The sequence below is a fragment of the Aythya marila genome, assembly GCF_965140915.1.
Source record: "Aythya marila genome assembly, chromosome: 5".
Lineage (NCBI taxonomy): Eukaryota > Metazoa > Chordata > Aves > Anseriformes > Anatidae > Aythya > Aythya marila.
The window spans coordinates 37,982,434-38,005,538 of NC_139046.1; the positions used below are offsets into that span (position 1 = coordinate 37,982,434).

The following is a 23,105-nucleotide window of genomic DNA, read 5'->3' on the forward strand; positions in this document are numbered from 1 at the left end:
CAGGTTGCATACCAGAACCTATGGTAAAGCCACAAAGTCGAACATTGCTTCCTTGAGATGCCCATGTTATTTTGCAATACTGCCTGTATTTCTAAAGAAAGGGACAAGCAGATTAGTGAAACAAGCTATAAAATTTCTTACAGGTGCCTTTGGTCTGGTGGAAGGTCCCATACAAATGTGAACTAGACTACTTGGTCTGGCTGACTAATAGGTAAATAAAAATGAAGGAGAACACATAGCCCAGCCTAAAAAAAAAAAAATAAAAATCCACGTACCACAAGGAAATAACTGGCTTGGAAGCTTAGAGGAAAGCAGCAGATACTGTCTGCCTTGACTCCAGAAAGGCTTTAGACTGTTACCCATAAAATCCTCACAGAGAAGCTCACAAAGGATGGGTTGGAGGAAAAGACATGGAGGTGAAGCAAAAACTGGGTTAACGGCTGGGCCCAAGGGGTAGTAGTCAGTGGTGCAAAGCCTAGATTGAGGCCAACAACGAGTGGTTTCAGCTGGGACTGCTCAGCCTAAAGAAGAGAAGGCTCAGGGGGATGTTTCCAGCATCTATAAATACCCGAAGGGAAGGTTCAAAGAGGATGGAGCCAGCTCTTTTCAGTGGTGCCCAGCGCCAGGACAGGAGGCAATGAGCACAAACTGGAACACAGGAGGATCCATCTGAACATCAGGAAGCACTTCTTTACTGGGAGAGTGACCAAGCACTGGCACAGGTTATCCAGAGAAGTTGTGGAGTCTCTTTCTTGGAGGTACTTAAAAGCTGTCTGGACATGGTCCTGAGCAACGGGCTGTAGGTGGCCCTGGCTGAGCAGGGAGTTGGACCAGATGGGCTCCAGAGGTCCCTGCCAGCCACAGCCACTCGGTGTCATGTCTGTGAGCAGCAGCAGAACAGAACATGCACACTATGAAGCCGTAGAGAGTGTCTGACAAGAAGGCAGCACAGCAGTGAGAGAGTTATTAAAAAGGTTGGAAATTTCTGTTCTGATATCCAAGAAATCAAAGAGAACAAATACAGAGTTTTAAAGAGTTTCTTGCTGACAACAGCAGGCTGATGCTAAGGCTTTGCTACAGTCATGAAAGAGACTAACACAAGATGTCATAAAAATGACAAGTTAGGCAAGGCTACACCAGTATACGTATTCCCAGGTAGCTGAAAAGACACAAAAGAGCACAAAGAATCTTCAGACAACTCAAATGAAAAACTATCAAGACAATTTTGTAGAGCTGTGCAAAATCCAATACGAAGACAATGTACTACGGGCTCAGATACAAGCACAGGAGCTCTGTACCTTCAGCTTTTCTACTTTATGCCATAGCTCACTGTACAGATAATTTTATTTTCTTTGGTCTCAACCAGGATGAGAAAGCTGCATCTGATACTGTACCTCTTCCTTAGTAAAACCCAAGCACCTCTATTTTAAAAAGCAAATGAGGGTTTGAATTATGTAAGGGCAGAGTCTCTCTTCTAAATCCTGAAGCAGGTTGAAAAATATGCACTTCTGCCTGCATGGACGGATGTGTACACACACTGCACACAACAGAACAGAGGACGTGCAGGCCCCAAGTGTTCAACCAAAGCAACAAGAAATACTCCTCTGCCACCCCAGGGCACCTGGGGAGACCAAAGAAAACAGATACAATACGTCTTGAGAAGCAAGGACCTTCCCACGTGAGAGGCTGTACAACCTGAATTTACATCTAAAGAAGGCAGGGTAGACCTGTGAAGCCTTCACAGAAGGCTTATTTTGGGTTCCTACGTTATTAATAAACTTATTTTCAATAAGCTGAAATTTATATAGAATAAATCAATTAAAAACAAAAGTGTGTGTGCAGAAAGAAAACGCGCACAAATCTCTTCAATTTCTCTTTTAGGAAATAAAATCAAGATCTCTCATTCCAGCAATATTAACTTGAAAGTAGCTGTCCCAATACCAGACTGCAGCAGCAACCAGTAGGGGGATGTAAACAACACTTCAAAAACAAAGATTGTCACATGGCAGGCAACAAAAGATATTACTGTCAGTCCCAGAGGAAGCAGGCCTTTGTCAAATCACAAAGCCCAAGACTTAGACAATAACCAAAATCACAGTATTTAAAAGTATTTCCAATATAAAAATAGCAGAGAAGGGCTGAAAAGACATTACCAGTATTTAGCCAGTACCATTTAAACTGAATGCAGATGAAAAGTCAGATGTGGAAGACATCACTGGAATCTGTTGATCTTACTTTTTATCTTCCATTATTTTTAAAGAAGAGCTAAATGTATTACTTAGGCTTTTTTCTCCTGCACACATTAGGAATGCAGCGTGCTCAAGCATTTTCATAAAAGGTGAAGAGTGGCAGGGAAAGAGGATCTGCTGAAAATCTTGGGAGTACTTTTATTCCTTTTTCCAAAACTTTTCCTTTTGATATCGCCTGTAATATGAGCCTTAATCAAACTCTGAAACCTCGCCTAAAACCCAACAGTTCTGTAATAGAGGTTACTGAAGAAAAGTAGTTAAAATAAACACTGTATTATTCTCCTGAAGGAAGACATTAGTAAAGTAGGAGCTGATTCACAGACCAACCAGGCATCACCAGAAGTAGTACTACCACTTGAAAAACAGGACGCTAATTAGTTAGTAGCCAAGAAAAAGAAGCATGCCGAAAAACAACCAGCAAATGCTTCTGCGAGTGTGACTACATCAATGGAAGGCAACTGGGCCTTTGTTCACAACTGAATTTCTGGGCCATTGCACGTAGCCTCAGGCCACCGGCTCTAAAATTGCAGTGGACAACAGGTGGTGCATGAGGCTATGAGATGTGATCTTATCTACACATTCTTTTAAAAAGACTGAAACTCCTTATTTTTCCAACTTCAGCTTGATAAACGTGCACTACAGCAGTAACACAAGTTTTGAGGGTCTGGCAACAGTTTACTCTGTAAGAACATGGGGTGCCTTGGCCAAAGACCAGGTTTTCTCATGCATTATTACCAAATGAAACAATTCCACCTTCCTCCTACTGCCAGCAACTTGTTCCCGACTCCATGGTGTGCACACGCATTTACCCACAGCAAACCACCAGAAATCAACTCAAAACTAGCTTGGCAAAACATTGTCATCTGGATCACTTCACAGTTTGGATCGCTATATATAAAAACAATTTTGCTGGCGTAAGAGAGAGCTCACGTACAGGATTACTTCTCTAGGTGGGATTAATTTCACTATTACAAAAATAGAGTAAGAGACAAATTTATCATAAAGAACTATTAAAAGATTCAATACTTGTCAACTTCACATGAGGCTCAAGAAAGGATTTTTAAAGAATGACTCTTTAAAATTGGAATTACAATCTTTTGGTATATTCAGTTTATTTCTGTTTTGTTGTTGTTGTTGTTTTTAAAAATTCTAATTTTGCCCTCATTAGGTGATGTGTTAAACCTTTGTAGTGAATGGAATGCTTCGAGACACTTCTGGAGGCATAATCATTAAGCACAAAAATCTTTTTCCCTCTTTAGCTAGTCTGCTTTCCAACAACAGCCTCTATGCCTCATCTGTAGAACCTCAGCCTCTACATTTTTGCTGGAAGTTACACTTTATGATATGGTCTTGCATTTACATAAAGTTGCCATCAACAGTCTTCTCTATACTTGCTTTTTCTCCTGCTTCCCATAAAATCCCAGTTTTAGTATTCATCTTTAAACTGTTCTTCTAGAAGGAGTGTTTTTCAGTGTTAGGATTGCTTTTTTCCTGTGACTACATCATTTCAGTATTTTCTGCTATTTTAAATCCTAATTCCTCTTTATCTCCATTATGAACGTATCTCAATGCTGAAGATGTTACTTATATTGCAACTTGTAAAATCGAGTTTAGCTAGCGAGCTTTATCTCCAAGCACTGCATTTGGATGCCAAAAACATGGTCACTAGATAACTAGTAGCCATGGAGACCATGGCAACGTACAATATTGAACAAATGCAGGCAGCAGCAGGCTTCTGATTTTAAGTGAAATAAGGCCTTAAATGCACAGGGTTTCCTGACCACAATTATATAACTGAGCTATTCTCTTCCTCACCTCACCCAACCCCCTCCCCCTTTTGAAGTACTGGGAACCCCAAAGCCTGACTTACCCAAGCAGCTGATGCCTGTGATGGGGGGTTCCTGTTACCTCCATCACACGGGTAACAATCCACTGAAGAGAAAGGCAATGATTCTGCTCAGGTCCGCAAGAAGAAGGAATGCAGGACAGAAGTGAAATTAGAAAACTATCTTGCACACAGGTTTTTCAATACTTGGTGTACAGACAGGCATCCAACTAAATAAAAGTAAGGCAAGAGCATACCTACTGCCACACAGTACACATCACGTTGGCATCCTCCAAGTCAGCCTATTAGTTAATTTCTCTAATAGGGATATGCTTGGAAAAACTAGTCCAAGTGTAAATAAGATGACCAATACAATGGTGGCAAACAAGTCTTTTAATCAGAAGACAAATGAAAACTGGTAGAAATGGGTAATTTGTCATATATATATTATTTTAAATATATGGATATACATTTAAAAATAATATGCAGTCTTCAAATTAGCTCTCTTTATCAGGCATATGTTAGCCAAGATAATTTAAAGAAACATACGTTGTAATTAAGTATTAAAATGTAGCATATTAATAAAAGCAGAGATCCAGCCTGCCTATTTGTCTATAAATGCATAATGGAGTTTGCCTTTTCCCAAGTTCAGCACTGCAGAAGTAGTTGCTCTACCATATTTCAGTTACCCAGTGCTTAGCTCTTCATTAAGCACAAACATCTAGCAGAGTCTTCACTTCCACCTTGCTACTACACAAATGAAACAGTTGTTTATATACAAAGTGGGAAAATATCTCCAGTTACACCCTGGCTAAAATTATGTCCTGTAACAGCCAAACTCCCTTCACTGTGTTTTCTCCTGCTTGCTATTCAGTGGAGGCAGTGTCTTTGCTTGTCAGTCAGGGCAAGCCAGCAAATACCACTGAGAGGTACCTGGCCTGGCAAAGCAACGCTTGCAAACAAGGAGAAAATGCTTAGTAAGAAACAGGAGTGTCAGGACTATCTTCTGAATTAACCTAGGTGAACTACACAAACCAACACATAATTAGATGTGCCGGGCAATCCAGCCGCTCCCTCACGCGGGCACTGCTGCAATCCCTCGCTGCGTGGACTCGCCGTGTTCAGGCTGCAAGAAACCAGCCTTCTGCGCGGGTCAGCCGGGTCGCCTGGCAGGGCAGAACCAGCACACCACTGCAAAGAGGCACAGAGAAAAGCAGCAGCACGCTGCCCACAGCAGCCAGCAGCTGGATAAGCCACAAGACAGCATGTGACTGAACAGAGGCAAAAGCACTGGGAGGGGACAAGTAAGGAACGACAGCCTGAAACATTTGACAGTGGAGGCGAACCTGGAGAGAGCCCCGCTGGGCTCCAGGCGGGTGAACAGTTAGAGAAGCCTGCAAGCTACACCGGGAGGAGTCTGAACATCCCAGCTTGAGATGCAGCAAGGCAGGAAGATAACATCCTGACAAACTGCTGCATGCATTTTTTGACAGATAAATCATGTAAGTACAGGTGGGGCCTGTTCAAACTAAGTATTAGCGTAAACATGATTTTTCTGCCATTTCTTCATCTATTGCTTCTATACAAATTGCAGTGGTGTGGCTCATTTGGGCATTTTGAAATACTTTTACTTAATACTGACAGTCCCTGGCCACCACACCTTGGTTCCCGCTGCAGTGAAGAATCCAAGCACCGACATCGGCCTCCTTCTGGGCAGAGCTAAACTTGCCTGTCTCCACCAGCATCCCCAGCACACGCCAACCACTGGTCAGGGTCCACTCCATGGGGTTAGAGCCAGCAAAATGCCATGAACACTGTGGGTGCGGAGTCCCCAGCACTAGGGGTGCTGCTCTCCACACCTGCTTCTCTCAGGCTGCTCTACTTTCTGGCATAGACACTGCTTCAATGGACTGAAACCACAAAAGACAAATTGTCTTGCTGAGTTAACAGCCAAAAGGCTTACGTACGAAGAGCACCAAACCAAAGATTTTAAGAAGCTCTCTATTTATGGTTGCAGAATTGAGAGAGGATCTAATTATCCAAATTTAAGAAGTTTCTGTACCTGCCTGCATTCCACTGAAAGGGCTGTTAGTTGGGACATTGGCATCTATGGGTTTAGGTTTAAATTTATGCTTTGAATGAATTATAATATAGACTTTGCCACTGCATCAAATGGCTCCAGGCAGGTGTTTTCACAGTATCTTAAACATAGAGGAAGCTCTTGAATATGCCCTAGTTGTCAGATACTTTCTAGATGCTAATGAGGTCTTAGCCATTCATTTTAACCTGGTTTTTGTTTGCATATTTTTCTTATGCACAGTTGAATTTACCTTCTAGAGGCTAAAATATGGGTTAAATGCTTTTAGCAGCTGTTTATTTAGTGCAGAACAAAGGAGACTAGGAATAATCTGACTATGAAGACTTGCTAGAATTACTGGGGAGGGTACCAGGAAGCTGAAACTATTCTGGTAAGAAATTCTGAAAATGATTCCTATTTCACAGCCAAAATCTCCCTTACAATTTGATGAGCCTTCACAGCATCTTACACGTAACAATAACCAAACATAAGACATGCTATCACGGAATTAAGAGATTTTTCTAATATTAAGGACAATCCATGTGTCCCAGTTTAGTGCTATACAGAAATTTGCCTCAGATGCCTTTTCCAGAAAGATGTTCTGTTCATCAAAGCACTCAAAAAAGTCTACTTGGACCCTTTTCTGACAAAACAATGGTGAAACGACAACTGATATTTTCACTAATTCCCTTTGATCAACTGCTAAGCCAAAGAGAAAGTACTAAAACCATTGTGCCTAAACTAGTTATCTCCATTGGAATAAAGGAACAGGAACAGGCAGGTGAGCATCCTCAAAGCTTAACAATCACAGGAGATTCTTCAGCAGTTGCTTTTTCAGCTGTTGCTTGTAGCATGAACTAAGTTTGGTTTTGCATAAAAGAAAAAAGCCTGCTTCTCCCTCAGATGAGAAGGTCCCACCCACTGGAGACACTAGTAATCGTTTTAATTCTTAGCCCACTGGAATTTAACTGGCATGATCAGACTTCAAATTTTTACAGCTTACCTCCCTGCTAGGAACAGAGTGCTCATAAAAGACAGGTGTCAGAACAGCACTGGATTCTGTAGTTATTTAAACACACCCAACCCCAATCATATGCATCTTACTGACATGACTGTCCCAACTGCATCAAGTTCTGTGCCTCGCCGTCCCTCTAAGTAACTCTGCCATACAGCACTCTTCTGTAGCCACATTTACTTGAAAAAGCTGTAAAAAAAGTTGTAAGTTCTTTCAGAAATCTCAACAGCCTCTTAAGTCTTCCGGTTTATTCTCCATGACTTTTACCTGTTTCCAGTCTTCTTCATTCTGCTAAGTAAATGCTGGATCAAACGTTTGCACCTACTCCACGGTTTGGAATCCCTCACAATGGGAAGCTGGGAGGAAAAGAAAATCCCCTGCCACAGATTGTTCAGCCTGTTCAATCAAAGCATCACCAAAAAGCCTACCGTAAGTCTATTTTGCAGTTAACTAGAACTAGTTTCATCGAGACTCACCTAACAGCAGTAACTAGGGAGTTACACCTCACTCATCTACTACATCCAGCTGTCAAGGCAAAGGACCGTCACCAGAATGACTGTATGAGACTCAGTTCTTCAAGAACATCGTGATGATGGCAGGAAAAAATCTGGCCATTACAGTGGGAAGTACTCCCTCCCAACCTGCCTTTGTATACCACTTGTTCTAATGTGTTCTCTGCATTTTCTTAACATATGAAATCAGAGCTTAATGACAATAGTGACGTTCTACCTAGAGGGGGTTATGCACCAGCATCTGTTGCCGCATTTTTCCAGCATCTCTGGAGTTTTCTGGGTATTATCTACAGAAACGCTTTGTCCCTGCGCTACCTTTTAAAGATGTTTCAAAACATTGCTCCTCAGTATGGTTAATTTAAAGCTCATTTTTCCAAGGAAGACGATTTTGAGGATTCTTGACTTGCTGCAGGCTTATTTAATGTCTCCCCTCGAGTATTTAGACAACTGAAAAGGAAAACGAAGCTAAAAAAAGAGGAAGTGAGAAATACCTTTTCCTTTTAATGTTCTTTTCTTTTTTTCTGCTCTTTCTGGAAGCAACAGGCAATTTTGTCGCCAGATATGTACTTACTTGTAGGCATCCTGCCACTTTCTCCTGGTTATTCTCTGACACAAAGATTGTGACAGGGAGCATACAGTAAGCCTTTGGCATCTCAGCTACCTACACTGCCACGGCACTACCCTACAGCACATGAAAGAACCACATCAGTGGAAACCTACCCAATATTTATAGGAATTCCTGGAATTTTTCTTCTTCCAGAAACACAAAATGCCACCCAGACTTTCCCAAGACCAGACTTGCAAGTACCTACATAAAAGGATACGTACCTGCCTGACCCCAGCATCTTCTTCTTTACAAGCTGCTCTGCAGGCATAACCCCATGAACGTTGTTTCAGGAAGGGATAAGTGATAGCCGAGAAGAGGTGTATTGGTTTTCCAGATCCATAACTATTGCCACGCTCAGGTGTCTCCAGGTCTTCTCTGCTGGCCGAAGGCTTTACAGACTTGTGACACTTTATCTCCGTCCTTGATGTCAGCCCTTTTCTAAATGTCCTATCCCGGTGCACGAACGGCAGTTTGCTCAGGGACAAAGGGAGGGAGGGCTATTTTTTAATGGCAATCTGTGCATACTCCATCATCTGCACAGGTCCCAGGAACCTTTCCTTTCTGAGTCAGGCCTGCAGGATACTTGACAGCAATTCATTTTAACTCCTAAAGAATATATATTGGTCTTCACCCATACAGCTGCCCCTAAAATGATTCTGAGTAACAGCTTGCTTCCTAGTAAATGCTTCCATCTTTTTCGGTAGGACACGGTGCTTTTCTTGGTCCTCAAAACCAGCACCACATAGACACAGATCTCAGCAACCAAACAGGCAGGAACAGAAGTCACCAAGAGAAGCCCTCGCCCTTCCATCAGCAGTTTATGCGAAGTGCCTGTTGTTATTTATCCATTATGCTTGCTTGGACAGCCAAAATCAAAGATACCACAACGATTTTACTAAAGATGCTACCAGCTGAGGCTGTACAATCAAAGCCTGTCCGTAAGTTGGCATTTTTTAGAATCAACAATGTCTGAAGAGAGGGGCAAGTTGCACAACTTCAAGATCTCAGTATGAATTTGTATCCTCCACAACATGCTTTAAAATCTGATCAAATAAAATTAAAATTAAATAAAAATACATAATTAAAAAAGCCCACACAACCATGAAAAGCCACACCACCTACTTAGATTTCTACTTCCCAATTTTACATCTCAAAAGTCACAAAATAATGCAGAGGAAATCAAACAAAATAAATAAAAGAAAAAATTGTCAAGAGAAAATATTCCACATGGAATTTAAGTTCCCTACAATACACAGCACAGCACAGAAAACTAAGAATTTCTTAACTACACACTAAGTTCTCAAAAGCCCCAAATATATTCTCATTCAAAGCCTGTATACCCTCTGCTTCTTCACTCTACCATATAGTAAGTGATAACTTAATTGGGAAAGTAAAAGGTACATTTAAGAAACATATTTCTATAGTCGCAGTCAGTCTTAAATATGCATGCAGTACTTACTACCCTGTTGTATTGGTCTACTACTACCATTTGTATGGTAAGTACATAATGAAGTGTCCTATTAAACACAAAATGTAATGATTACTGGTCTAGGTAACACCCGTGCATATGGAACTAAATTAACGCTGGGTCCGTTCCTTCAGATCGTGGCACCCCACACACACACCACGAACACTTTGGTGCTCCCAGCCAGGCGCTGCAGCACCCCGCCATTCATGGGAGTCAGCCAGGGGAAGCTTGGCTGTTACTCTCACAGTGCTAGGAGCACAACGCAGCGCAGTCCTTACCAAAGGAGCTGCAATGCCATTAATGTCATTCACCCGCCCTGTAATGGTAGGATAGAGCCCTGATTTGCAAGATTATGCAAAATGCACGTAGAGGAACATTATTCTGGAGGGCTTATGCTAATTTTTTCCACTTGACGACTAAGTTAGGCATAAAATAAGCTTCACTAAATTAGTAACAAACAAGTAGCAAAACAAGTAAACAAAACACATCGCATACACATCTCTTACTTGCAGAATTAGATTTTTCTAAGAAAACTGCCTAATTAAGCCAATTTTTCCCAAGCGCTTTTTATGCAATTACTGCTCCCTGCAAACTTCAACTTAGTATTCTCAATTGTTGCAGGATTTTAAAAAAAGCTAAAAAACTAACAGGCTATAATACTTTTTTTTTTTTTTTAGATAAATCCACCCCACATACAAAGTCCTTCCTTCTCACTTCCCATATGCTTGTTACCCTCCTATTCCCCAAGAGCAGCTTTTTCAGGCATTCTGCTAGCCTTGCAACAAGAGTCCTGCCATAAGCAGGGCTGCACCGCTATAACACTATTTCAATCCAACCCATAAGGGTTTACATACTATATGTAGGAACGTACACAAACTATTTGTTTTATTTAACCTACACTTCAAGACCCTGTAAATATTCTGAGCTAAAATTAAAATTTGCTCTCGTTTTTATTTACCATGTACTCCAGTTGCACAGAATCAGGCTCACGAATTGCAGACAGCAAAAACCATACTAGCTGAAAGGAAAAAAAGAAAAAAGAAAAAAAAAGAAAAAAAAAAAGTAAAACCCTGTTGGTAAAAGCTGTTTCAACTGTCTGAATAAGGAAAAAGAAATAAATCTTTCTCCTGTTGTCAAAATAAACTTTCTCCGTTTGAATGTAAGCAATGTGAAAATCTTAACTTTCACTCCAGAAGGGCACTTCGCAACAAACTTTTTTGCTTTTGAAGTATAATAAAATTCCAAGATAGACGTTTTCAGATTCCAGCACCATTTTCTTTCTAAAAGGTCATCTGAGGCAACATTAGGAAAGTTATTGGTGACATTCTGATATGGTATACAAGTACCTTTCAACAAATATGCACCGCTCTTCCTTGAAAAAAGCCAACAAACTAACAAGAAGACACAGCTAAATCAAAACTAAGGGGAGAGATTTGGGTCTGCCTAGCAGGCTTTTGTATGCCAGACACTCCAAAGCACAGCCGGCCGATCACACACCGGGTGACCATCAGTTAACGGGGCCAGCCAGCCAACTCCAGGTTATGCCAGACCGAAGTTAGCTCTCAGGGAGCCCACACTGGAGAGCAATCACTAATTTTTAGGGTAAACACACACAGGAAATTTTCCAACTTTACAAAAAAGGGGACAAATACACTGCAAGGCAAGTGAATGTTATGGGTAAGCTCTGGACTGCCAAATATGAACTACAGGCACAGAGTGGGGGTAAGATGGGAGGCTTTCCACTGTGCATCAGGATGGGGGAACGCCAAACCAAGGAACACCGATTAGACCCGACTTCTCACCCCTGCTCTGTAAGCACACACAGACCTCCAAATTAATGGCTGTTGCTTACATTAGTAGGTATTAAATAAACATCCATGTATAACAGGGAAATAATTTATCTGCCATATTTGTAACTTCAGTGTCTTCTCTTCCTTCAGTTCAAAAGAGAACTATTGCAGCAGGCAAATTAAACGGTAGGTAAAAGTCTGCTTTATCAGCAAGAGTCCAGTCACCGACATTTTTCTATGGAGCACATTAAAAATCAGAAAAAAAGCTAGATTCAGGACTTACTTCCTCTCTTCAGCATTGTGAAATTATAAAAAAGAAACAGGACATTTGTATGGACCACTCTCAAGCAACATAAAAGGTTTTCGTGGCAGCCATATCAAAACCCAGGAGAAATGCCTGTGTGAAGACTTGGAGCTACAAATGGCAGAGGGGTCTCCCAGGTACTATGGATAAAGTCAACAGCACGAGAGCCTCGCACTCAGCAAGAGGAGTATCGGGGCTGCTCGGGCTGGAAGGTTTGGCTGCTCCTCTGAACTTCCAGAAGTCATTTGGTCAGCTGAGCCTTGGGGAGAAAAGTGAGGCTGCCAGGAAAAGCACTGACTTGAATCTACGCGTGGAAGATGAATGTCCGCTGAGATGCACTTACTGAGGGGAAGGCAGATCACAGGCAAACCCCAACCAACTTCAATTTAGGCAGTTAAGGCGATCTGACAGCATCTCCCAGCAAACTTAACATCAGCCCTTACGCTCCCACCTCGACCTCTGTGGGAAAGCTCACCCTAAGTTGTAATGCACGTCAAAAACATGACCACCACCACCACTGAGAAAAGACCTTGGGGCTTGCAAGAGGAAGAGCCCTCCAGGAAAGTCATGAGAAGCTACTTCTTAAGGCAGAAGATGGGCAAATTATCTTTTAGGTGGAAGACCAACTGTGTATGTTTCTAAAACAGTGTCTAACAGATACTGGTACCTAAACTATACTGGTGCCCACTGTTCTCAATGCGAGTTTTACAATCATTTTTTCCATCACTGACCTTCAGATCCACTCCACCTCTTTGTTTGGAAGGTGTTGTCGAGCAGACCAAGCTCCCACTACCCAAGAAGCGTGCCTGCTTCCAAGGAACAGTTCAGACCCAGCGTGCACGTGCTGTGCTACTTCAACCAGCTAAACGTGCTCGGACACTTCACGATGCTAACGTCATCTTTTACATTGCAGCATTCAGAGGCCAACCAAAGTCAGAGTTTAGGCATCTGGAAACCTTTGCCTGCTTTGCTGCATCAGCCCATGGTAACAACTGCCATTCAAAACATTTTAATCTTTACTTAGTGAAAAAAGGAAGAATAAGTATCTGAAGAAGAAGTCATGTTGCATTTCACCAAAACCCCTTACTCACTTTAATTATTACAGGGAAAAAAAAGTCTCATAAAGGCAAAAAGCTGTATATCACCACCTTTTCAGCAATAGTACAGATGGTAAAGCTATCCTGAAAAAGTAAATGGCTCTGAGATACTTTCTTTTTAGTAAAAGGAGTAAGAAACAACACAAAAAGAAGAGCAGCAACAGAAAATGCTGTTTGCGTCTGGTGATGATTCCTTCTTGCAGATGAGACAAACACTAAGGGAAGTTTTATTAGCCAACCCCTTATCTGACCATTTTTTAAATCAGTAATATTCTGAGAAGAGCATTTGCTTGTAACCATCTGCTGGTCACTGCCATTGCCATGGAACAATAAGCACTAGATGCTTACTGGACAGAAAACAGGAAGAGAGGTAAAGAAGAAAATGGGGTTGGAAAGGAAAAAGGACAAAATAAAAGAGCAACCAGAGAGACAGAGTCTCTTCTCCACCTGGCTAAGACAACACCATTTAGATCCCTCTGGGTGGCCAAGGGTCTGCTCAGGCCCCAGACAACCAAGGTCACGGGCGATGTAACTTTTACCAACGTCACCATCTCGGGAGGGTGACCTAACATCGATTCAGGCCCAGGCACTGCACACATTCTTTATTTGTAATGCTGAAGTTGGCTAGAAAAACGCTGTATTTACTGATCCAGGTTAAATATCCTGACTCCAATGGTAACTCATTAACAAACTCCTTATGAGAGGTTTTGCAAACATGACAGGCTCACAACATGCACCCAGAGTTTTGCCAGAAGAGGAGTTGTAGCTTATTAAGGATGCACTGGTGTACAAGACTGCAGAGAGAGTGTGCATATCGTGCAACCTTCACCATCACTTTTTTTTTTTTTTAACCAATGTATTCTTCCTCTTTTTCACCTGTTTACTTACACCACTTTTCTTGTTTCCCCATGTTTCTTTTTTTATAGGAAGATGTCTGAAGTGCTAAATGCCCAAGCTTAGGCCATCATCAGCACATCTCTCTAGCTCACTCTCCATCAGAAAAGTTTACCAATCTGACAGGTAACATTCGAGTCCTTTTAAAATGTGTTTTACCATGAGGGCAACCTTATGACAACACCACGCTGAAGTTCATTGTTAGTTCATGCACCTGCACTGCACATCAATGGTAGCAGAGAGAAAACCAAGGTTTGGAACTTCAGTGAGCAGCATCTCCCACCTGAACCAGTCCTTACACACTACCACTGACCGCTGAATATGACATTTTCATGGCTTCATTCTTTTCACGTGTTGCAAAGCATCTTGAAATGATTAGAACTCAATCTCCTACTGACAAATTGGTGAGATTTCCTGCTCACATAGCACGCAATGCTCCAGTTTACAACAAGTTTCACAGCTTTGTAATCTGTCGTTGTTAGTATTCCCTCCTATCTCAGCAAACAGGCTCAACTCTACAACTTTCTGTATAGGGACTTGGAAATAAACACAAATGACATCTGCAAGTCAGCAGGTATTGTATACACTAAGGTACCTCTCCAGATTGCAGGGAGACATCTCTTTCACATTGAGCCAATATCTTAGTTATGAACCCTATCTTAATTATGAACTCCATTCTCTTCCTCACTGACTCTTGACTAAAAGACAGCCCAGATATAAGAGCTGTTGACATGTAAAATTAACAAACAAAAAGAGCAAGGTGCTGCATTCTGCACAATTTTGTTTGACCAAAACACATTGCTTTGGCTATGCAAAAATAAACAAATTATTTCTACTTTTTCTATTTCTCTACCTTAATTTGTCACAAGCAAGGAAACAGTAATTTCTTTCCAAGTAGGAAATTGGCAATGCACAAACAAACACAAGGGTCTACTAAGCAACACCTACAACAATAACTTACAGATTTATTTTTTAATGCAATCAACTCTAAGTTACAAGACAAACGTTCCTTTTCTTTTATCAATACACCCTAGAGCCATGTGCCTCAATCTCAACAAGAGGCAAGACTAACAAGACCCCCAAGTGTAAGCATACATTCCAAAGTCATTCAAAGGGGGCTACTCCTAAGTACACTGAAATTCCCTCTGAGCACTACGATGCGGTGCAGCAATGCTGCTTTCTGTACTATGAGTACAGCAGGTCTGACAGGAACGCAGACCTCTATGCCTGCGATGACAAACCCAGGTGTACGCATACTGGTAGCAAACCCATCACATGGCTATGATCATAACTGGAAAAGCTAAACAAGCTACGGTATGTCAATTACCTAACTTCTGACCCCTGCACTCTTCTAAATGATGAAATGAAAAACTCAGTGATCATACTAAATCTGTCCATTCCTACACTTACTCTTTCATCCACCAGCCAGGAAGCAGCTATTAGTTCATTTTTATGGAACAAAAAAAAATAAAGAGTGAACTGTGAAGTTTGCTGTCCTTCCACAGCTGGGAGCAGCAGGAAGGAGGCAGTCCAAGCCCTCAGGGCACAAACATTGTCTTCCAGGGGTTACAGGAAGTGTCAGAAGGGAAAGCAATTTAGTTTGGCCAAGGACATGATATCCAAGTGACACGTTTATGTAAGATTTGGTTCCATGCTTATAAATATATATGGATTAGACAAAGAGAGCCTTGTGAAACCGTTCGAAACCAGCGTCCCCACCACACCAGGAGAATAATTCCTGGCAGCATTTGTCAGGTTCAGCTCAAAGCCGTGGCGTTAGGGCGAAGGGGGCTAGAGCCGCCTGCCCGCCTGTCCCCCGTTTTTCCCTCACACGAGGCCCCAGGCGGTGTGGCCGGGCCCGGGGCCGTTCCCGCGGGGCAGCCGCAGCCGTGCGGGGAGCGGCAGCGGGCGGGAGGCGCGGCCGGGCGGCGCTGCGGGACCCCGCGCGGGGCCGGGAGCGGGAGCGGGCAGCGGGGCCGTGCCCGGTGCATTGTGGGAGCGGCGCGGGGGAGCCCCGCAGCCCTCAGCCCTCAGCCCGCTGCCGGCCGCCCCGCGGAGCCCCCCCCGCAGCCCGGCGGCGCCGCCGCCGCTTCAGCGGCCGCAGGGCGCGCCGGGGGCGGCAGGCGGCGGCTCCGAGCCGCCCTCCCGGCCGGGCCGGGGCCCCGCCGAGCCCAGCGCCGCCGCTTCAGCACCGCGCTCCGGGACAGCGCCCGCGCCTCGCCCCGGCCGCCCCCGGCCCTCCCCCGCGCGGCGCAGGGGGCGCCTCCTCCCGCGGGCAGCGGCGCCGCCCCCGGCCCGCAGCGCCCGGCCGCGCCGCCCCGAGGCCTCGGCTCCCTGCGCAGCGCCGGCAGCGCGGCGGGAGAACCCCCCCGGGCCCGGCGCGGAGCCGCGGCCGCTCCCCCCCCCGGTGGCGGCGGCGCTACCTGTGAGGACGCCGACGCGGATCTGGTGGTCGTGGTTGGTCAGGACCATGCCCTCGGCCGCCATGTTGCCCGGCGCAGCCACCGCACTGACGGGCGGGCGGGCGGCCGCCGGGGGGAGGGGGCGCGCGCGCGGCACCGGCGCGAGCGCAGAGAGGGGGCGGGGCGGGGCCGCGGCGGGAGGGGCGGGGCCAGCGCCGGCCCCGCGCGCGCGGGGCAGGGGCGGAGGGAGGGGAGGGGAGGGGAGGGGAGGGGAGGGAGCGGCGCCCAGGCAGCAACAATCGAGCGCCGAGCGCGGCGGGGAGGGGACGGGAGGGAAGGGAGAGGAGGGTCCGGGCCCGTGCTACAGCCAAAGCAAAACCCGCCCGTCCTGCTCCAACGTGTCTGAAGTGAGCCGAAGCACAAGCAAGAAGCGCGAGGTTTCGCAGCTTCCTGCAGGGGTCTCACACCCTGCACTATAACAGCAGAGTCCGTGCAGCCGGTGCATTCGTCGCTCTCCCGGACACTAAGGGAGAGGGGCAGGGTCAAGACTTCACGGGCAACACGCGCTTGGGTACTTTCCGTGGGGCTTCGGGGGATGGTTTTGTATGGAAACCTATAGGAGGCTGTATGAAGGCAATGGGATGGTCCGAGTTTACAGATGTGGCACAAGGCTGAGCCAAGGAGAAGCTGAAAGCAATACGAGTGGTTTCGTTACTGTGGTACGAGAGTCCCTGTCAATCGGACTGTCGGTATCATGGCACACCACAATCGCTCACGAGAAGGTTGTAAACAGGCTGACCTTCTGCAGTCGAGTTTTCATCTGAATAAGGAAACGAGTTTGCATGCGAAAGAAGCCTTTTTCCTACAGGTAGGCAGATGTTCTGGGACATGTTCTGGGTCATAGCAGGGCTCATGTTGACTGCCCAGAGAAAAAAACAACTTTTCCTCATCAAAGCCAATGTGCAGCTGGTGGTCACGTTTTGCCCTGGTCAACTATAGCGCAGCTTGGTAACCTCTCTGGAAATATTTGACGTTACTTTGTCTGCCAGTTGTTAATGATCAATCTCTGCCCATTACCAAAGCACTGCCCTTTCATTAAGCTCTCTCTTTCAGCCACGTTTGTTCCATGTTTACTGGCTGACACAGCAGGCTTTCTTATTTTATCACAAACACTATAGGGTGGACTGAAAGTTATCAGAGCAAGATGCTTAATAATTAGAATAGATGTACAATATTTCTGCCCAGAGAAGCTGTGGATGCCCCATCCCTGGAGGTGTTCAAGGCCAGGTTGGATGGGGCTTGGAGCAACCTGGTCTGGTGGGTGTCATCCCTGTTCAGGGCAGGGGGGTTGGAACTGGTTTGGAACCCAACCCGTTCTATGATTCAGTTATTTCTCTCATTTTATTGTCAGACAGTTGTGGTTTTATGTTTTTGGGCTTCACTGGATTTGGTTTGGTTATGCTTTGGTTTGGTTTGCAGTGGCTCCTCAAATTTAATTTCTTAACACTTATTATTTTCCATTTTGACTTGGTTGGCTAGCTGGATCAGCAGTGGGACACAGCTACTCGACTGTATGCCATTGGTACAGATCCAGCTGAAGTCATGAAACGCTGGCTTAATGAATCATTAATGGAATTCAGAACATTTTATTTCTATGCCACTGGCGCAAATCCAAGCAAGGTCAAGAGACTAGCTGGCTCAGTGGTTCAATAATAGGAAACAGACTTCTACCTCGAGCTTATTGATGCCAGTCTACAAAGAGTTGGGAAACTAAGTTTTGAGACAGTAAAATATGAAGCTTTTTCAATCCTTGAAGTTAGTCTATTATACATGATTACTTTCTGATGTGCTTTAATAGCCTGTATTGATCTATAATTTTTTTAAAGGATAGTATAAACATGTTTTCTCTATATCCACTGATACAGCACAATGTTCATCACTCTAAAAGAAGGTACAAGAGATGCTCTCTCCAAACAATGCCTTCCCTTAGGCAAGTATCTGGGGGAAAAGACAGAATATGCATCGCATTTAAGCTATGTAAGACTAGCAAACTATCTGTACGCCTTCACAGACCGTGCTGCCATGTCCGTGAGTCATCCTTGCAACACCCTCCTTGCCAGAGGCCTCCTGAGAACTTTACAGGTTTATGCCCCCGGCAGGAGCAGGAGCCCAGCTTCAGCAACTGTCCCAACCACTGGTGGGAGGGAAAGCGCGTGGTTCGCGTAGGGTAAAAGTGCAGTACTCCTTGTGCTTCATGCAGGCTTGCAAGGTCAGATTTGGCTATTTAGAAGAGACTCCCCATGTCTGCCTGTGAGATTACAAAATGAGAGAAGCTGCTAACTCTTCCACTTGGTGACAAACTACATCACAACATAGCTCATGCCTATTTGCCATATGTGCATTTGCAGCAATGACAGGCATGTGGAAAACTCCTAAGGAAACGTGGCCCATGCAGACATCCTTGCCTCTAGCCTCCTTCTCTCACTGCCTCCTCCTACTCAGCTACCTGTTGTGGTGCAACTTCTGAAATGGCACCATATGTTATGGATGCAACCTCATGTATATTCTCAGAAACAACAGCATCTGGAAGACTGAAGTTTACTGAGCTTATATGGTATCATTTTGACGGCTCCGTGGTAGTGATAACCATGTAAGTCCTCTCCGATCCAGTTGCCATTCAGCCCTTTTTTTTCTCTCTCATACTCTGGTCAGGCTATAAAAGCCAAAGTTCTTCCCTCCCCACCATCCTGCCCAGGACCAAGGGTATAATAAAACCGTATCTAGTTATTTAATGCAAAAAGTAGATCTATCCAGCCTGTATCATCTGCGATTTCAGATGTTGTTTTTTCACAGCTCAGTTGAAGAAAAAATGTTTCTTTCTCTCTGAGCCTTTGGAGATGAACATTCTGTAGGTCTCTGTCCATGGCATGTTGGCACTATGTGATCGTGCTGCATTAGGCATACTTCTGTCCAGATTTTCCCAGACAAAATTCAAGAAGTGCCAAGCAGGGAGGTCCCAAACTGAAGTATACTCACAGCTTGGTACCAAGGGTTTGAACCTATCAATCAAGAGCAGTGGAAGTCCTGAAAATCTTGTAGAAAGGCTTACTTTTTGTGGTTGTCCATCATTCTTTGAGCTGGTCCTACCATGAGTGTTAATTCTCTGTATCACCCTAAAGAAGATACACTTGGTATTTAGCTGCAGTTCTTCTAACCTCACAAAGTAGGACTTTCGTGAAGGACAGCACGTTAAGCAAGGACTTCCACTACCAAGAACTTGAAAATGGTGCCAGCCAAAGGTAATCTTTTTATGACTTTTGCAGGGATAATGAGAAGCCCAACACGCCCCCGTACCAATTCTTCTGGGCCACTGCAGTCCTTACTGGCTGCAACTTTCCAACAAACAACCTGTCTAAGAGCAGAACCAAGGTCTTTCGGAGAGGTATGTGATACATGTGGCGTGACTACAAACGCAGTTCAGTTGATTCACTACTAGTATGGGTGCCTAACAAAAATAAATGAATCTTAGTGTGACTTCACATGAGTGGTGTTGACACATTCAATTGTCTGTGCTTCATTTGCTGCAAAACAGTATCTATTTTAGAGAAGCAGTTGATGAGTTTAGCATACACAAAGAGTAGACAGATTTAAAAGATACCGTACTGGAACATTCTATTTTTGAAATTTCACTTTGACAAAACTGCCTCATTAAGAACTTGGGTATGAAAAGATGGAAAATTTTTTTGGATCTCATGCAAAGTAAATTCAGAATTCTGATGAGCTGAATCAGTTCTTTCCATACATTATTTTCCTTTATCTGTGTTTCCCTTTGTTTCTGCATAAAAGATGAAATAAAAAATTATGAAACCTTGGTTTTGATTAATGAGCAAGACACTCCAAACTAAATAAGGCAGAAAGAGGAAGGTAAGTATTTTGAATCCACAGTTAAATTATAATATTTCAGAACGAACTAGCCACAAATGATCATTACATGTTGTGGCCAAAATTGAACAAATGACAGCTTGCTTTTGCATGGAACTCTATCCCGTTGATTGCTTTGATTTTATACAAGCGTTAAAAATACTACAACAGATCCTTTAAGGAAGGGAGGATATTATGTGGAGAAGGGCAGCTACAACCTCCTGAAGGGAGACTGAAGGCAAATTCTCCAACATTCATTGAAAAATACTGTGTTTGAGCTCTGGATTACATGCTAGTGGTTTTGAACGAGTTCCTTAGCCTTCAGGCATATGCAGCTATATCAACAACTTAAATTCAGGCAAAAAGCAAGTAGCAATGCCTTCTGAAGAAATACTTTAGTTGTTATCTACGGACTATGTTATTAAAACTAATAGTGCATAGTATGCTTCATGCTTAGTGACCGGGTGAGACAGTTTTGGCTCTATTCATTTTCTGTAAGTTTGCTTGGTTTTCTGCTCCTCAAAAATAAAATCCCTACCTTATTTACTGTTTCTGCTTATACATCTTTGCATTCTAGCTCAGTATATGGGGTTTGCCACCTGGGCGCATAGAAGATTACCAAATGGTCCAAATAACACAGCACTTTTATGAACCATTATTTTTAGTCATATTAAATGCAGGAAGATTGTAATGCATGTTACCCGAGTATTATTGGGGCTTTATGTATTTTCAGTTTTAGACAAGGCTAAAATTTGCTGGATACGTTTTGTAGTAGCTTTAGTCTTGCTCCTGAACACTTTCTTACCTAAGTTTCATCTCAGACGTTTCTTTACCTCCTAATGTAGTCAGACTGGTTAAACAAACAAACAAACAAACAAACAAAAAACCACCACCCTACATCTTCCACAGTTAATCAAATTTCCAGCCAAAAAGCACATAGGAAAAAAAATATTTTCGGTAACAGACCTTTCTTTTCATCTTTTCATTTCCATGGCACTCTTTAGTCCTGTGGCTTTACTTCCATCTGTCCTACTGCACTGCCTGTTTAAAATGCTAATCTAGCTGCTATTGCCACAGTATCCAAGTATATCACAATCAATCTATTTATCCTGATGTCTGCAAGATAAGGCACTGTTGGTCTTGTTTATAGAGAGAGGGTAACAGAGCTACTTGGGTTGCATTATAAGGGCCTTGCTGACAAATGCTGTGGTATCATGGTTTCTTGATCCAGGACCTGTCACAGTCTCCTTGGCTCCCACAGAAGCAGCATATGGGCCTGCGCTTGGGTCACACCTCAACAGAAAAAGAAACCTGGACAGGACATTCAGCTGGGACTTGCAAGTTTGAAAGTGCTGCAGATCTCCAGTCGAATATTGGCCTGAAATCTGAATTTAAATCTATACCTCTTGGAGTGCTAGGCAGCAAGCTGCCAGCTGTTCTGAAGGGGTTAAGGCTTTCTAGTTGCTCTTGTTTACAGCTTGCTTTGAGTAAATAATAGCATGACTGACTATTTGCAGTGTTAAGGAACTCACTTGGGGAAAGGGAGAGCAGAGTTCTAGTTCAAAATGTAACCAGCTTTTATCCTAAAACTGGAACAGGGACTGGAAATGAACTATGCCCAGATCCTTGCTTCTAAGTTAGACAGTCACATTCATGATCTAAATTATTTTTTTCTATTTCTTCCTCCTCCTTTCTCTCTCTCTCCCTCTCAAATGAATTCTTTTCTTCCCATTTCTTACTCCACCTGTCAGTACTGCAGTTTATGCTTAAAACCATTTAAGTAAATTTACATTAAATCTTATTGACATTAATTAAGACAATTACATAGATGAAGCTAAGCATTTTGGTTGTTTTCTAGCCAAACAGAAAAGGTTTCAAAATGTTATTGGACAAATGCAAAAGTTTCTGGGTAAAATAAACACTGAAAACATATTTTGTACAGAACAGTGCATTCAGTTAAACCTCAAATGAAATATCTCTTTGGTTTTCACTTAGATCTTATTTGATTGACTTTTATTAAGTCATACACAATTTCCAAAGAGAAAAGAATTATGCTGAAAAGAAAAATGAAAATGTCTTTTGAAAATGTCAGCATTTCAGATCCTACACTACTGGACCTCTGAGAGTGGCTACGCAATTGCAGGTGCAGCTCCAGCTGAGATGCATCACTGCAGCCAAAAGGGGGACGTTTTGCTCCTCAGCCTTCCTGCTCCACTCCTCCCACGTCCTCACCCTTTCCACACCTGATCCTTGCTCCTTTCTGGCGCTGTGCTCCTCAGGCTCCTCCATCAGCCAACGTATTTCACTGCTATGGCAGGAAGCTGTGAAGGATTTTAATACAGTCTGGCAGGAAACTAACTCACAGATGGGTCTGAGGAGTGCCAGAGACAGCACAGTAATTAGTGTGAATGGAAGGCAGGGGTCAGTGGAAACTTGGAAAGGTGGGACAGGACCTGCCTCTTTTGTCTGTTTTGTTGGCTCGCCACACCTCATGGAATGGCATCTGAAAGGATGCCAATTTGGGGAAAAAAAAGTGGTATTTCTGACTACACCAATAGTTCGCCTGGTCAAATTCTTGTTCCTTTGAGCCAGTTGTATTAGAAAATCAAGGATTAGAATTAACACTTCTTCCAATCCTTGTTTCATATTTAACTGTAATATTTCTATGTATCCTCTCCTATTTGGCATTTTCAAATCACTTCCTCGAGAAATGCAGCCTGTGACCAACCATTCATTCACAAAGCCCTTTGCCACTACGTCTAGGCTCTGCTAACACTTTGAGAACTGCAGTTGCTACGTCTGATGGCAAACACTTTCTTTTCAACTACTGTAAAGTGGGCCCTTGTTATTAATACAATCTGTATTCAGGATGACATCCCAAATTAAATTTCTTTCTGAACATATTCATCAAGGGTGTATTTCCAGGAAGGAAAGACTATTGCTG

At 43.5% G+C, this 23,105-nt stretch overlaps 1 protein-coding gene and 1 long non-coding RNA gene across 9 annotated transcripts in view; one reads left to right on the forward strand and one right to left on the reverse strand.

The window, feature by feature from the left end:
- The window catches only part of GPHN (gephyrin), a 281,858-nt gene extending 265,454 nt beyond the window's left edge, over positions 1-16,404 (reverse strand). For all 8 annotated transcript variants that reach the window (XM_082761973.1, XM_082761966.1, XM_082761976.1 and 5 more), the window contains exon 1: positions 16,262-16,404. In XM_082761973.1, the coding sequence (XP_082618099.1) occupies positions 16,262-16,325 (64 nt within the window). In that variant the 5' untranslated portion in view covers positions 16,326-16,404. The remainder of the gene's footprint in view (positions 1-16,261) is intronic.
- Positions 16,405-16,612: 208 nt separating this feature from the next.
- Positions 16,613-22,035, forward strand: LOC309878802. Its single transcript, XR_014317621.1, has 3 exons — positions 16,613-17,108; positions 19,564-19,682; positions 21,393-22,035. It is a non-coding gene; the product is annotated as an uncharacterized lncRNA (long non-coding RNA).
- Positions 22,036-23,105: the final 1,070 nt, after the last annotated feature.